Genomic DNA, 12378 nt, shown 5'->3' with positions numbered 1-12378 from the left:
CTACAGAAACTGCTGTATGAAGTCCAGTCTCTCCTGCTCTGCCCTCCATCTCACTCAAATGTGCATTGGTGATGCCCAGTCTGCTTTCTCCTCAGGTGGAATGTGGGGAGGAAGAGGAGGAGGAAGTAGAGGAAGGCAGTGAAGAAGCAGGTGAGGAAAGAAACGTTGTGTATGGTACTATGACAATCATGAGGATTGCTACCTTACTGAGACAAAAAGGCTATTTGTGTTTTCACACATGAGACCAAAGCAGCTCTTGGCTGCAGCCTGGTTTGTAATTGAATGTAAAACTTACAATTGACCAGGCTGCTTATTCTGCCTCTCCTCCTCCCAGCTTTTCTCTTCCACGTAAACAACTATCAGGCATCAACATAAATTGCCTTTGAGCTCCTCTGGGATATTTAAGCCTTAAGTATAAAAGGCAGCTACTGTATTGCAGGGAACCAGGAAGGGGATCAATGGCAACATGAGTTCAGACTCTAAGCTTGGAGAACTGGGCCTAATCTAACACAATGGATTTCAATAGGGACAAAGGCAAGGTCCTTCACTGAGGCAGGAAGAACCAGCTGCAAAAATATAAGAGAAGGAACATCGGGCTTGCCAGCAGGGCATGTGAAAAAGATCTAGGGGTCTTAGAGGACCACAAGCTGAACATGAGTCAACAGTGTGATGCGACAGCAAAAAAGCTAATGCTATTCTAGGTTGCATCATCAGAAGTATAATGTTCAAGGGACTTAATAGTACCGCTCTATTCTGCCCTGGTCAGAGCACACCTAGAGCCCTGTGCCTAGTTCTGGGCATCACAATTTAAGAAGAAGATTGACAAGCTGGAACGTGTGCAGAGGAGGGCAACCAAGATGATCAAGGGTCTGGAAACCAAGCCTGATGAGGAATGGTTGAGGGAGTTGGGGATATTTAGCCTGGAGAAGAGGAGACTGAGATGAGATATGATAGTCATCTTCAAATATTAAAAAGGCTGTTGAATGGAGGATGGAGCAAGCTTGTTTTCACCTGCTCCAGAGGGAACCAAAGGCTTGATGTTACAAGAAAGGAGATTTTGACTCAACATCAGGAATAACTGTCTGATGGCAAGAGCCTTTTGACAGTGGAACGGGATCCCTTGGAAGGTAGTGGATTCTCCTTCCCTGGTGATTTTAAAGCAGAAGTTGGATGGCCATCTGTCTGGGATGCTTTATTTGAGATTCCTGCATTGCAGGGGGGTTGGACTGGATGACCTTTGAGGGTCCCCTTCCCACTCTACAATTCTGTGCTTCTATGCAGCCTCTTTCTCTCCTGCTGCAGCTCACTTTTTCCATTAGCCTTTGCATAGCCTCCCCTCAACCTTCCTCCCTTCCTGTATCAACTGTTAAATTGTAAGTTTCTTGGGGCAATTGCACCTCTTCTCTGTTGTTACTCTGTAATGCACCATGCACATTTATGGTACAGTCAAACCTTGGATGTTAAACGTAATCTGCCCCGGAAGACCGCTTGACTTCCAAAAGGTTTGACAACCGAAAACTGAAGGCAGAAGCCTCAATACAATAGGGAAATTCAAAACAGAAGCCACATAGCACATTCGGCTTCCAAAAACTATTCAAAAACTGGAGCAGTCACTTCCGGGTTTTCGCCGTTCAAGAGCCAAAACGTTCCAAAACAGAGGCATTCGGGAACCAAGGTTTGACTGTACTATATAATTATCAGATCAGTTCATAATAGTTAGACATTATTCTCTCTCTCTCTCATTCACACACACACACACACTGCTGTAATGAATATGGCTCCCGAGGAATCCTTAAAACCAAATGTGGAGAACCTTTGACCTTCTAGATGTTGCTGAACTACAATTCCCATCGCCCCAGGCTATTGGCCATGCTTGTCGAGGCTCATGGGAGTTGTAGTTCAGCTTCAGATGAGGGCCAAAGGTTCCTCAGTCCTTGCTTAATCCTACACCATGTCTTGTTTTCAGGTGAGGAGGAAGAGGAAGAAGAGGCAGAAGGAGATCAGCAGAGCTTGGCAGAGTCTCACCTAGACAAACTGGAGGAAACCCCCACAGAGAAGGTGTTACCAATTCCTGATGGAAGTTCCTTCTTCTGCCTTAGCAAGACAAATCCGTGAGTACAGAAAGGCATGAACCAAGGAGGAAGTAGGTGGGGCTGGCTTTCTCTTTCAGTGGAATGTGACCTCAGTTTGTTCACAATTCTGCAAGAGTTGTAGGGTAAGGTCCAGGAATTTCCTTTTCTGGTGCCAGGGCTGTGCAGGTGTCAGACCTGCAGGCAGTCACTTGGAAAGGCGAAGGTGCAGCCTACTTTAGCTCAAGACCCAGAACATCAAACAAAGGTCCAGGTCCATAGTTACGGCAGGCCAGCGTGAAGGTACAGAACAGTGAACAGCCATCAGAAGGACTTGATGCAATGTAGTCTGCATGACTGTTCTAGCAGTAGCTTTTTCACACTGGAAAACCATGTTTGAAGCACCAGTTCTGTAAGGCCAGCCTGGCTCCTGTTGCCCCCACAGATTGCCTGGCCTGACGAGCTGCAGTACTCCTCTTTGGACATTATCTGGGTGGCACTGCAGCATGCCAAATCCTCAATCTGCAAACAGCCCTGGTGGTGCAAGGTGGCAGGGTCTCTGTGGCCAGAGTCCCTGGTGTGAGTGCCTTAATAACCTACATGTAGAAGCATATCTGTGCTACTAATTTATATATCCATTTAACTGTTGTGTCTTCCACCCCAAAGAATCCTCAAAACTAGGTTTGGCAAGGGATTTCTAGTGCTGCCTGGGTTCCTGGGGCAGAGGGCATGACTAACCAGTGTAAGACTATGGTAAAAAAACTGCCAGAGATCCTGGTTTCATTGTGGTCCCACTTTGGGGACCCATTGGTTGAGAGCAGTAGGGGACAACTGGAGGCACTGTCTGGCTATGCTTGGGCAGACCCAGAACTGCCAGGGTTCACGCTGGTGGTGGAGTTTTAGCCTTCTTCCCAGGTATCTCAACCCAAGGTCAAGGGAGTAGGCAAATCCCAAGGTCAATCTTTGCTTGGCTTCAGAGATTTTGCTGCTGGCTTTTCTCCCCATGTCAGTCCAGCCCACTTCCAAGGCACCACCCAGGCTCTTCCCTCTAATCTTGCCCGCATCTGCCAGGATCGCCCTTTAGCTCCCCATCTCCACCTCCTGATTCGCAGGGGAGTCTGCATGTGCCTCAGGAAACTTGGCTGCTCCTATTGTGTGTTGCTGGCTCACTATGGTGGCCGCCTTTCTTTCTCTTGCCAGGCTTCGTGTTGGGTGCCACAAATTGATCCATCACCACATTTTCACCAATCTCATCCTTGTCTTCATCATCCTCAGCAGCATCTCCCTGGCAGCAGAGGACCCTATCCGAGCACACTCCTTCCGCAACAATGTAAGCCATGCCATATGGAAAGGTGGTTGGGTAGAATGGAAGAGAGAGGGCCAGAGGCAGAAGAGTGTCTCACCCTCTGCTCCGTCCTTTCTCTCTCTCTCACTCACTCCTCTCTTATTTCCTCATTTTTCCATTCTCTTTCTCCCCCACCCCTCTCCTGTTCCCCCCTCTCATTACACAGATTCTGGGATACTTTGATTATGCCTTCACTTCTATCTTCACTGTTGAGATCCTACTCAAGGTACCAGAAGATGAGGAAGGGGAGAGTAGCCAGCCCTCAGTGGATGCCCCAGTGGCCAAGTCTCTAGGGTTACCCACACCTGCACGTGGGCCACGTCTGCAGGATGGCACCGAACAACCAGACCTTAGCTGCTTCTGCTAGTGCCCTCATAGCCCCATAGCTGGCAATCAGGGTTGGGGTTGGGGTGGAGAAGGGGGTCAGCAACTGCAGAATGAGCTACAAGTCATTGGGGAGTAGGGGGGTGGGAGAGAAGATGTGGCTCCCAGCAACAAGGAGGGAAAGGTCAGGGCTGCACTTCTCAGCTCCTGTCTAGAGGCCTTTGACTCTTACTACCCACCATGAATTTAGCTCCAACACAGCTGTGGACTGTGCAGAACAGTGGTGGGCATAAGGAGACCAAGATCTTTGGTAGACTGCAGACTGCCTCATGCCTGCTGGTTGCTGCGGTTCTTGCAAAGAAGGCTGGTCTTGAGCAACATTGTTAAGCATGAGTCACGTAACTCAGGTTCACGTGACTCAGCCTTAGCTGTTAAAGAGATCCTGAAGATGCAGCTCCATGGAAGAGCATCTTCCCTTCACACAGAGCATCCCAGGTTCAATGCTCAGCATCTCCAGGTAAGCCTGGGAATGCCTCCTTCCTGAAACTGCTGCCAGTAAGTGCAGACACAGGGCTGAGCTCGAGGGACCCAAGGGTCCAGCTTCCGGGGCCAGCTTCTTCTCTGGCTGCCAGGGAAAGAGGCCCTGGGTCCTCCCAGTGTGTGTGTGGCATTTGGGGTGCTCAGCGCTCATTGTAGGCTGCACAATGTCGGCAGAGCCAGGGCCTCTTTTCCTGGCAGGCGCAGCAGCAACAACAGCAGAAGCAGAAGGAGAAGCTGACATTCAGGATGCTTGGTGCTTGTGCATGTGTGTGACATCACACCCAGGTATGACATCAGCCCCCTCCCCAATCTGCCTCTTAAGTTAGCACATCTGCTCTTGAATATAAAGGGACTGAGCCTGGGTGGGGGAAGGCAGGGTCACTTGGTTGGCGCAGGGCACCTGGGGACCTAATCTCCAAGCTTCTGGGTTCCAGCCACAGTTCTGAGAAAGAGGAGTTGGGTGGAGCCGGGGTGCTTAGCATGTCTCTGTCCTTAGATGACCGCTTACGGCGCCTTCCTGCACAAAGGCTCCTTCTGCCGGAACTGGTTCAATCTCCTTGATCTGCTGGTTGTCAGTGTCTCACTCATCTCCTTTGGCATCCAGTAAGTCTGATTGGGGAATGGTCAAGATACTTTGGGAGTAGGCCCCCAAAAGAAGAAGAAGAAAAGGATTGTGCTGGCCTGGTCCGGGATGAAAGGGCAATGTTGCGTAGTGATGCACCACCAACTGGGATGGCCGTCTTCCGCTTCCAGCCTCTGAAATACCACTTGCTGGGATTCACAAGCAGGGAGAGGGCTCTTGTGCTCAGGTCCTGCTTCCAGGCTTCTTGGAGGCATCTGGTTAGGCACTGTGAGAACAGGATGGTGGACTACGTTGGGCTCTTGGCCTGATCCAGCAGGGCTCTTCTTACTGAGTTCTTAGGAGCTATTTTATAGGAAATGAAAAGAAGGTGTAAGCAGTTTGGTTTTTCAACCGAAAACTCTCCCACACCTCCCTTCCTCTTTCCACCTCAGCTCCAGTGCCATCTCTGTGGTGAAGATCTTGCGAGTGCTGAGGGTGCTGCGCCCTCTCCGAGCCATCAACCGGGCCAAGGGGCTGAAGGTGAGGGACGTCTTCAAGGGCAGGTGGTGGCTCTACAATGTGGATCTGGAAGGAGGTCCCACAGCATGGGGGCTATGAAGATGTGGTGCCTGTGTTCCCCAGCCCACTCAGGGTTGGCCCATCCATGAGGCAGGGTGAGGCAACTGCTTCAAGGTGGCAGGATCCACAGGGGCAGTGGATCCCAAGGTAGACCTTTATGCCCCCTTCTTCCCGATGTCAATCTTCACTCCCCGCTTCTTCCCTGGTGAGGAGCAGGACACCATTTTGTGATTCACCTCAGGTGCCAAAATGTCTTGCACCAGCCCTGACACCCACAGGGTCGCCCTGTTGAGAACTGGAAAGTTCCCTCCTGGCCACCTCACATCCCTTGTGCCTCCCTGTCTGACAGCACGTGGTTCAGTGTGTGTTTGTGGCCATCCGCACCATTGGGAACATCATGATAGTCACCACCCTGCTGCAGTTCATGTTTGCTTGCATCGGTGTTCAGCTCTTCAAGGTAAGGAGTGCTAATTTATTTGGGGTGGTTTGGATTAAATGAATGTGTGCAAGATGTGTATATGTGCTTGGATCAAGGACATGTTGAGTGTGGGCGTGTTTCTTTGGGGCTTGCACCCAAAACACTTCCAAATACCATCACCTTAGCAACCAATCCTGTACCTCATTATAGACACTAGTCGGGTGGCTTATTTGTTTCAGTTGTAGGTCATCACAAGGGGGGGGGGGGAAAAATCAGCTCAAAGAGAAAGAAAGAAAATACATGTGCAAAGGCACAGCTATAGAAGTTACATGGGTAAACATAGTAATAATAATCATATAATGATATATGGTAAATCATCTGCATTGCAAAGTATTGCTCTTGTTTTTCAGCTAGTTGATTGGTAGCTTACCTCAGCACACACTGCCATATTTGATGAAGGTGGACAGTGAGCAAGAGAGGGAAAGAGAGACCGAGAGAAAGACCGAGAGAAGTATGGAGATCTTGTAAAGGAAAAGCAATGTGAAAAGAGCAACTAGACATAATGCCCAACATAAGACTGTTGTGAACCTTTCTCTGTTAAGCTTAGGCAGGCCCTTCCCCACCTCCCACCTCCACCGGGCCAGCACGATCCCAATGACGTGGGGTGGGGAAGTACATGATATGATGAGGTTGAGGCAATTTTACAGGGAGATGGATGACAACTTGACACTGACCTGGGTTGAGCATAACATCTTGCTCTACCCTAAGATGAAAAGTTGATAGAAGTGGGTGTCTCATTACAGGGCAGGGTAAAGGTAAGCCCTGACTGCCCCACCCTGTGTGAGGCTGGTTTACTGTTTCCTCCATGCCCAGGGCCATGGGGGGCAGCACACAGGGTAGAAAGATAAGAAATTCCCCAAGATGGATACCTTCCTTCCCCATCAGTGCCCGATCTCCAATCTCCTGCCACTTCTGTCTCCAGGGCAAGTTCTACAGCTGCACAGATGAGGCCAAGCACACTCCGTATGAATGCAAGTAAGTCTCAGCCCTGCCCTGCAAGAAGAGCAGAGCGTCCAGTTACCTTCCCCAACCAAGTTCTCCAGGTGGCATTGGCATTTTAGCCTAATATCAAGAGCACCAACCAAGATGTCTAGCCACCCCACAGATCAAACTAGGGCCTGTTGTTAACATTGCTGCCTGCAGCTCTCTGGCCCTGCTTTCTTCTTGTCTTTTTCTTTTTTCCTCACTCCTGGACAGATCTCAACTGCCATACATTAGCATGGCAAAATGTTGCAGCAATGTAATGGATTCCCATGTATGGCTGATCTGAGATGAAAGCTAGATGGTCTAGTATCGTGTAATGGCCTGTGAATTAAGGGTTGTTTGTGGGTGTCTGTGAGGCCCAAACAAGACATCACATGGGAGATACAGTTATAAGCTCCTACCTTTCTTCCTTCCCCTCTCCTGTTTCTTTTGCTGAAAACTAACCTCTGAGTCTGTGATTGTGACCCAAAGAGTAGCAGGGAGAAGGTGCTCTGTGACCCTTTCCTTTCCTGTCGTCTTTCTGCTTCCCCTCCCCAAGCTGCTGCTTCTCTCCCCCCCCCACCCGGGGGGGGGAGATAATTTTGAAGAAATAAATGGCAAAAAGGGAAAAGGTTAAGCAATCCCTGCTATTCTTTCACTCAGACCAGCTGCCTCCATGTATCTGCTTTTCAGTTTAAAAATAAAGAGAGGAAGAAAAGAGAAAGGTGGGAGACTATTAGCATCTAGTTTGTCCCTAAGATAGGAGAGAGGGGTCTGAGAGGCAGAAAGGAGGGTGGCTGGGTAGCTTTGCAGTAAAAGGAACTGTGGTTTTTGCAGCTGGAAATTGTGTTAGGGTTACACTCTGGGATCTGGTCTGCCTGTCTAAGTTCAATGACTCCCAGCTGCAGCCCATAGTGATAGCTCCTTCTGCTCCGTCTTCCTATTCCTCTTCCTCTTCCTCCTCCTCCTCTGCACACAGGGGCACATTCATTGTCTACAAGGATGGAGATGTGGCTCACCCAATGGTGCGGGAGCGTGCCTGGCTCAACAGTGACTTCAACTTTGACAATGTTTTGTCGGGCATGATGGCCCTTTTCACTGTCTCTACTTTTGAAGGCTGGCCAGCGTGAGTTACTCTACTGGGGATTGTGCACGGGGTGTGCACAAACGTGTGTATATAATTGTGTTTGTGATGATTCTCACCATTCCCATAATTCTCTGGCATGTCACTATGTAAAACAAAAATGTGAACATGACACAGCTCTTTTGCCACACGCAAGTTATCGTGTTGTTAGCTTTCTACCCGTTGTCTTCTGCCATAATAAAGAAGCTTGTGTGACTTATTGAAGACTGGAAAGGAAATCCACCCATTTTTCCACGCCTCTTCCTATGTCTGCCTTCTGAATCATCTCCCACACTTTTTGCAGTCTATAAAAATTCCTGGCTGGATTAGACCAATAATTGGCATCAATTTCTGGGACTCCTGGGGCAACTTGGCCAAGTATTAGGAGGGAAGGCTCTACCAGACAGGTGGATTCACCAGAGGCAAGTGGCAAAGTCCAAAGCAGAAAAAGGCTGGCATTTTGAGAGGGGCAGCTGGGAAGCAGGGAGGGCAGGGAACAGGAACTGCACATTTGTGGAGGAGTTGCTCAGATTGGGCTGCTTCCTAGCATGAGGCTTTGTAGAGTTCGGTGGAGCCTCTGTCTCATGAACAGGGGCTGAGTCAACTGGGGAAGCTTGAATTGGTGCCTTGGTGGGAGTTCTGAGGAATACAGCTCTGCCTGCAGTTACTTGGGCAGGAAGACTATGCCTCAGTGGCATGGGAAGTAAGATGTAGGAGCCTGACTGCTGCAAGGGCTGCTTTGAGACACACTCACACCCTTAGCACTTTACATGAACAGAGAAAATGTATCCTGCACTGCTACCAGGAACTCTGAGGTGTGCTTTAACAGATCATAGGGCTTAGGTGTGCTGTCACTGCCTATCCACACCCCATGTCAAGTCACAGCCAAGATGGCGATCTTGGTCTTGGTCAGTGGGGCTCCTTTATGCGTGTTGGCCCTGGAAATTTGGGTACCAGGTCAGCAGCAACACTTTGAATTGTGCTTGGAAACGTACTGGGAACCAATGTGGATCCATTAAGACCAGTGTTTTATTGTCCTGGAGGCCACTCCCAGTGGAACCACTGCATAACAGTGCCCCTAGCTTCCAACTCCTCTAGACGGTCCAGAAGGATGTCATGGTCAGTCATGTCAGAGGCCACCGAGAGATCCAGCAGAAGCAGGAAACAGCTTTCACCTCTGTCCCTAGCCTGCTGGAGATCATCGGCCAGCGCAACCAAGGCAGTTTCAGTTCCATGATGAGGCCTGTATCTTGATTGGAAGGGATCCAAATGGTTGTATATCCTGTCCACAGAATGGTAGTTCATGCTTTTTATGGGTCTGTCTCTCCTCTTCACTGTTATGCTCTCTGTTCATAGTTTCCCTCTCTTCACCACTTTGCCCTTGCCAGGCTACTTTACAAGGCTATCGATGCCAATGCAGAAAACGAGGGGCCCATCTACAACTACCGGGTGGAGATCTCCATCTTCTTCATTGTCTACATCATCATCATTGCCTTCTTCATGATGAACATCTTTGTGGGTTTCGTCATCATCACTTTCCGGGCACAGGGAGAACAGGAATACAAGAACTGTGAGCTGGACAAGAACCAGGTATCTCTTTCTCCTCACTTCATGCTCTGCTGGTGCAAATCACCATTCCCACTTATTCCCAACCTCACTGCCACCATGACCAACCCATCCTCATTGTTCTGCTGCCACATTAACTTCAGCAGTTGATTACTTCAAATTTGTGCAGTTCTGATGGAGCTGGTGGAGATTGTGGCTTTTTCCTTCTGTCTCTCTCCCTCCAGTGACTGTCCCACAATTCCTTGTACTGAATAAAGCAGGAGCAGGGAACATTTTCTGTTGAGGGCTGAATTTCCTTGGCAGGGCGGGGGTATAATCTCTCAGGGGACGGGACCAGAACCAAAAGTGGGTGGGACTATCCCTTCTCGCTCTTTTTCTCTCACCCTTATCCTTCTCCCTCCCCCCTCTCTCTCTCCTCTTCCTCCCCACCTAGCAATCTACAAGGGGAATAACAGGTTGCTCTTGCCAGAGGTCTAAACTGATTGCCTGCAGAGGCCTATGGTACTAGTATCTATTGCTCATGCAGCAAGGCTACTAGTCTCCTTGTGGCCTTAAGTCTATATCAAATGCCAACTTGGGGCTCCAGAACCAATATCTTTGAATAAGACCTCCCTAACATGCCTGGGATCTGGAGAGCTTTCAAAGATACCTTGAAGTGGTGATGATGTTTATGGGGCAGTTAGTGCAGGGTTGTTCATTGTTTTCTAGCTAAAACTCTTCTACTTCCCACAGCGGCAGTGCGTGGAATATGCCCTGAAGGCCCAGCCGTTACGGCGCTACATCCCCAAGAACAAATATCAGTATAAATTCTGGTACATGGTCAACTCCACCGGTTTTGAATACATCATGTTTGTGCTCATCATGCTTAACACCATTGCACTGGCTGTGCAGGTGAGAGTGAGCAGGTAACAGTGAGAAGGGCAGTGAGGGTATGTGAGGGGGAGATTGGTGATGGAAGGCAGATGAGGCCAAAGAGACAGGACATTTGTCCTTCACTTGCTTGTCCTGTTCATGTCTAAAGCCAAAAAATCTACACAACAAAAAGAGCATGTGGACGAATGAAATTGAACCCTCTTCCCTTCCTTAGTTTCCTATGCTCCATTGCCTCAGCCTGGCTCCCAATATAGGAAACTGAGTGGGCTTGAAGCACAGTGAGATAAGATCAGGAGAGAAGAGGCACACATTACCTTCAAGCTCCTTTTGTTGTTTTTTAAAGAAAGAATTAGGCCCATCCACCTCACAATCCCCATTTTCAAACATCAGTGGAGCAGACACACAAGTCCACAAACAAGGCAGCCCCTGCCATGACTAGTTTGATTCTTAGTAAGAAAGGTGTGAGATGACAGGCACTCAGTTCAGAATGTAAAGAGAAGTGGAGAGACCAAGAAGCTCACTTGGTAGAATAGGGCTCACTTTGGTGTGGGAGAAGTCTGTGTTGTGGGGAAGGGAATTTATGCTTAAACAACCCATACACAGGGTAATATTTTGCCTATTGTATAGAGGGGCCTATTGTACATGCATATTTTGATACTTGTATCATTTTTAAAACAACAACAACACACCATTGTCTTTATTTTAAATAGAGAGAGAAAAGGACTGAGGTGTTGGAGTACCAAGGCTTGTAGTGATGGCAGGAATCAGAACTTTGTCATGAGAACAAAGGGAATCTGATGCACAATGGCAGTGTTCAATGGCTGTGAGGTGCCAGGGCTTCAAGGGCAGAGAAACGCTGACTCTGGGGGAGATGTTCATGTGGACAGCTATTTTTGGTATTAAAGGAGACCATCCGGAAGAGCAGTGCTGTTTTTTTTAGAAAAAGAGATGCTGGAACTCACCATGAACACCTCCCTCATTTTCTTAGAATGGCAATGGTGCCCACCTGAGAGGTGCTGGAACTGAGTTCTTTCAAGTTCCAGCTTAAAAAAAAGCCCTGCAGAAGAGTGAATATGAGCCAGTGGGACTTGAGGGTAGATCAGGATTCCCTCCACACATCCTGCTTTCTCAAAATACCTAGGACCAGTGAAGTGCATGGCATACTTATACTTTGGGATTTTGACCCCCAAAGGCAATATTCACTCCAAAGGGAACAACCCTTGAGTGGAAGGTAGGATGCTGTAGATGATGGGGAGAAGGCAGGAGAAGCCCAGGTCACACCTCGCAACAAGGTAGAAAGATAGGTGATGGAGACAAGACAGAGTCCATGGTACAAACTTGCTGAAAGGTGTGTGCACAGACAGTGTGCCATGGCTGATCAGTAAATCAGGACCAGAGGAAGGGCCTCTGGCTGCCAACCAACAAATGTGTGGTGTGGTAGATAGGAGCCCAAAAGAACCTGGGAATGCTGGGTGGATTTTGAGAACAAGGTTGCAAAGCACCAAATCACAACAGCTCCCAGCTTGAGGACCACAAGATCCCCAAGGTGCTCCTACATGCTTTGTGCATTTTCTCCTTTTCCAGCACTACGAACAGTCCCAGCCCTTCAACTATGTCATGGACCTGCTCAACATGGTCTTCACAGGCCTCTTCACTGTCGAGATGGTGCTGAAGATCATTGCCTTCAAGCCCAAGGTTTGGGAGCTGGGGGTTCTACTCCAGAGATACTTTGCTTAGAGCAGAGGTGGGCAGCCTGCGGCCCCCCAGATTTTGCAGAGCTACAGCACCCATCAAACCTTTATAATTGGCCATGCTGGCTGGAGCCCAACAATACCTGGAGAGTCACAGGTCCTCCACACCTGGCTTAGAGTCTCACCATAAACAACCATATGTTTTCAAGTTAATTCTGGAGCTTGGCAGGAATCTTGGCATTATGCCAGTATTCACAAGTTTCCA

General features: G+C 48.8%; 1 protein-coding gene across 1 annotated transcript in view; it reads left to right on the top strand.

Moving 5' to 3' along the window:
- CACNA1F (calcium voltage-gated channel subunit alpha1 F) overlaps window positions 1–12378 on the top strand; it is a 66397-nt gene that overhangs the window by 33047 nt on the left and 20972 nt on the right. Inside the window, exons 19-30 of the mRNA XM_079958635.1 lie at window positions 96–150; window positions 1967–2111; window positions 3270–3399; window positions 3581–3640; window positions 4775–4881; window positions 5293–5380; window positions 5769–5876; window positions 6820–6872; window positions 7840–7986; window positions 9372–9573; window positions 10282–10440; window positions 12007–12117. Of these exons, the coding sequence (XP_079814761.1) occupies window positions 96–150; window positions 1967–2111; window positions 3270–3399; window positions 3581–3640; window positions 4775–4881; window positions 5293–5380; window positions 5769–5876; window positions 6820–6872; window positions 7840–7986; window positions 9372–9573; window positions 10282–10440; window positions 12007–12117 (1365 nt within the window). The remainder of the gene's footprint in view (window positions 1–95; window positions 151–1966; window positions 2112–3269; window positions 3400–3580; window positions 3641–4774; window positions 4882–5292; window positions 5381–5768; window positions 5877–6819; window positions 6873–7839; window positions 7987–9371; window positions 9574–10281; window positions 10441–12006; window positions 12118–12378) is intronic.

Source organism: Podarcis cretensis (assembly GCF_951804945.1).
Source record: "Podarcis cretensis genome assembly, chromosome: 17".
NCBI classification, from domain to species: domain Eukaryota; kingdom Metazoa; phylum Chordata; class Lepidosauria; order Squamata; family Lacertidae; genus Podarcis; species Podarcis cretensis.
Note: the sequence above shows the minus strand (reverse complement) of the source record. Positions and strands in the feature narration are given on the sequence as shown.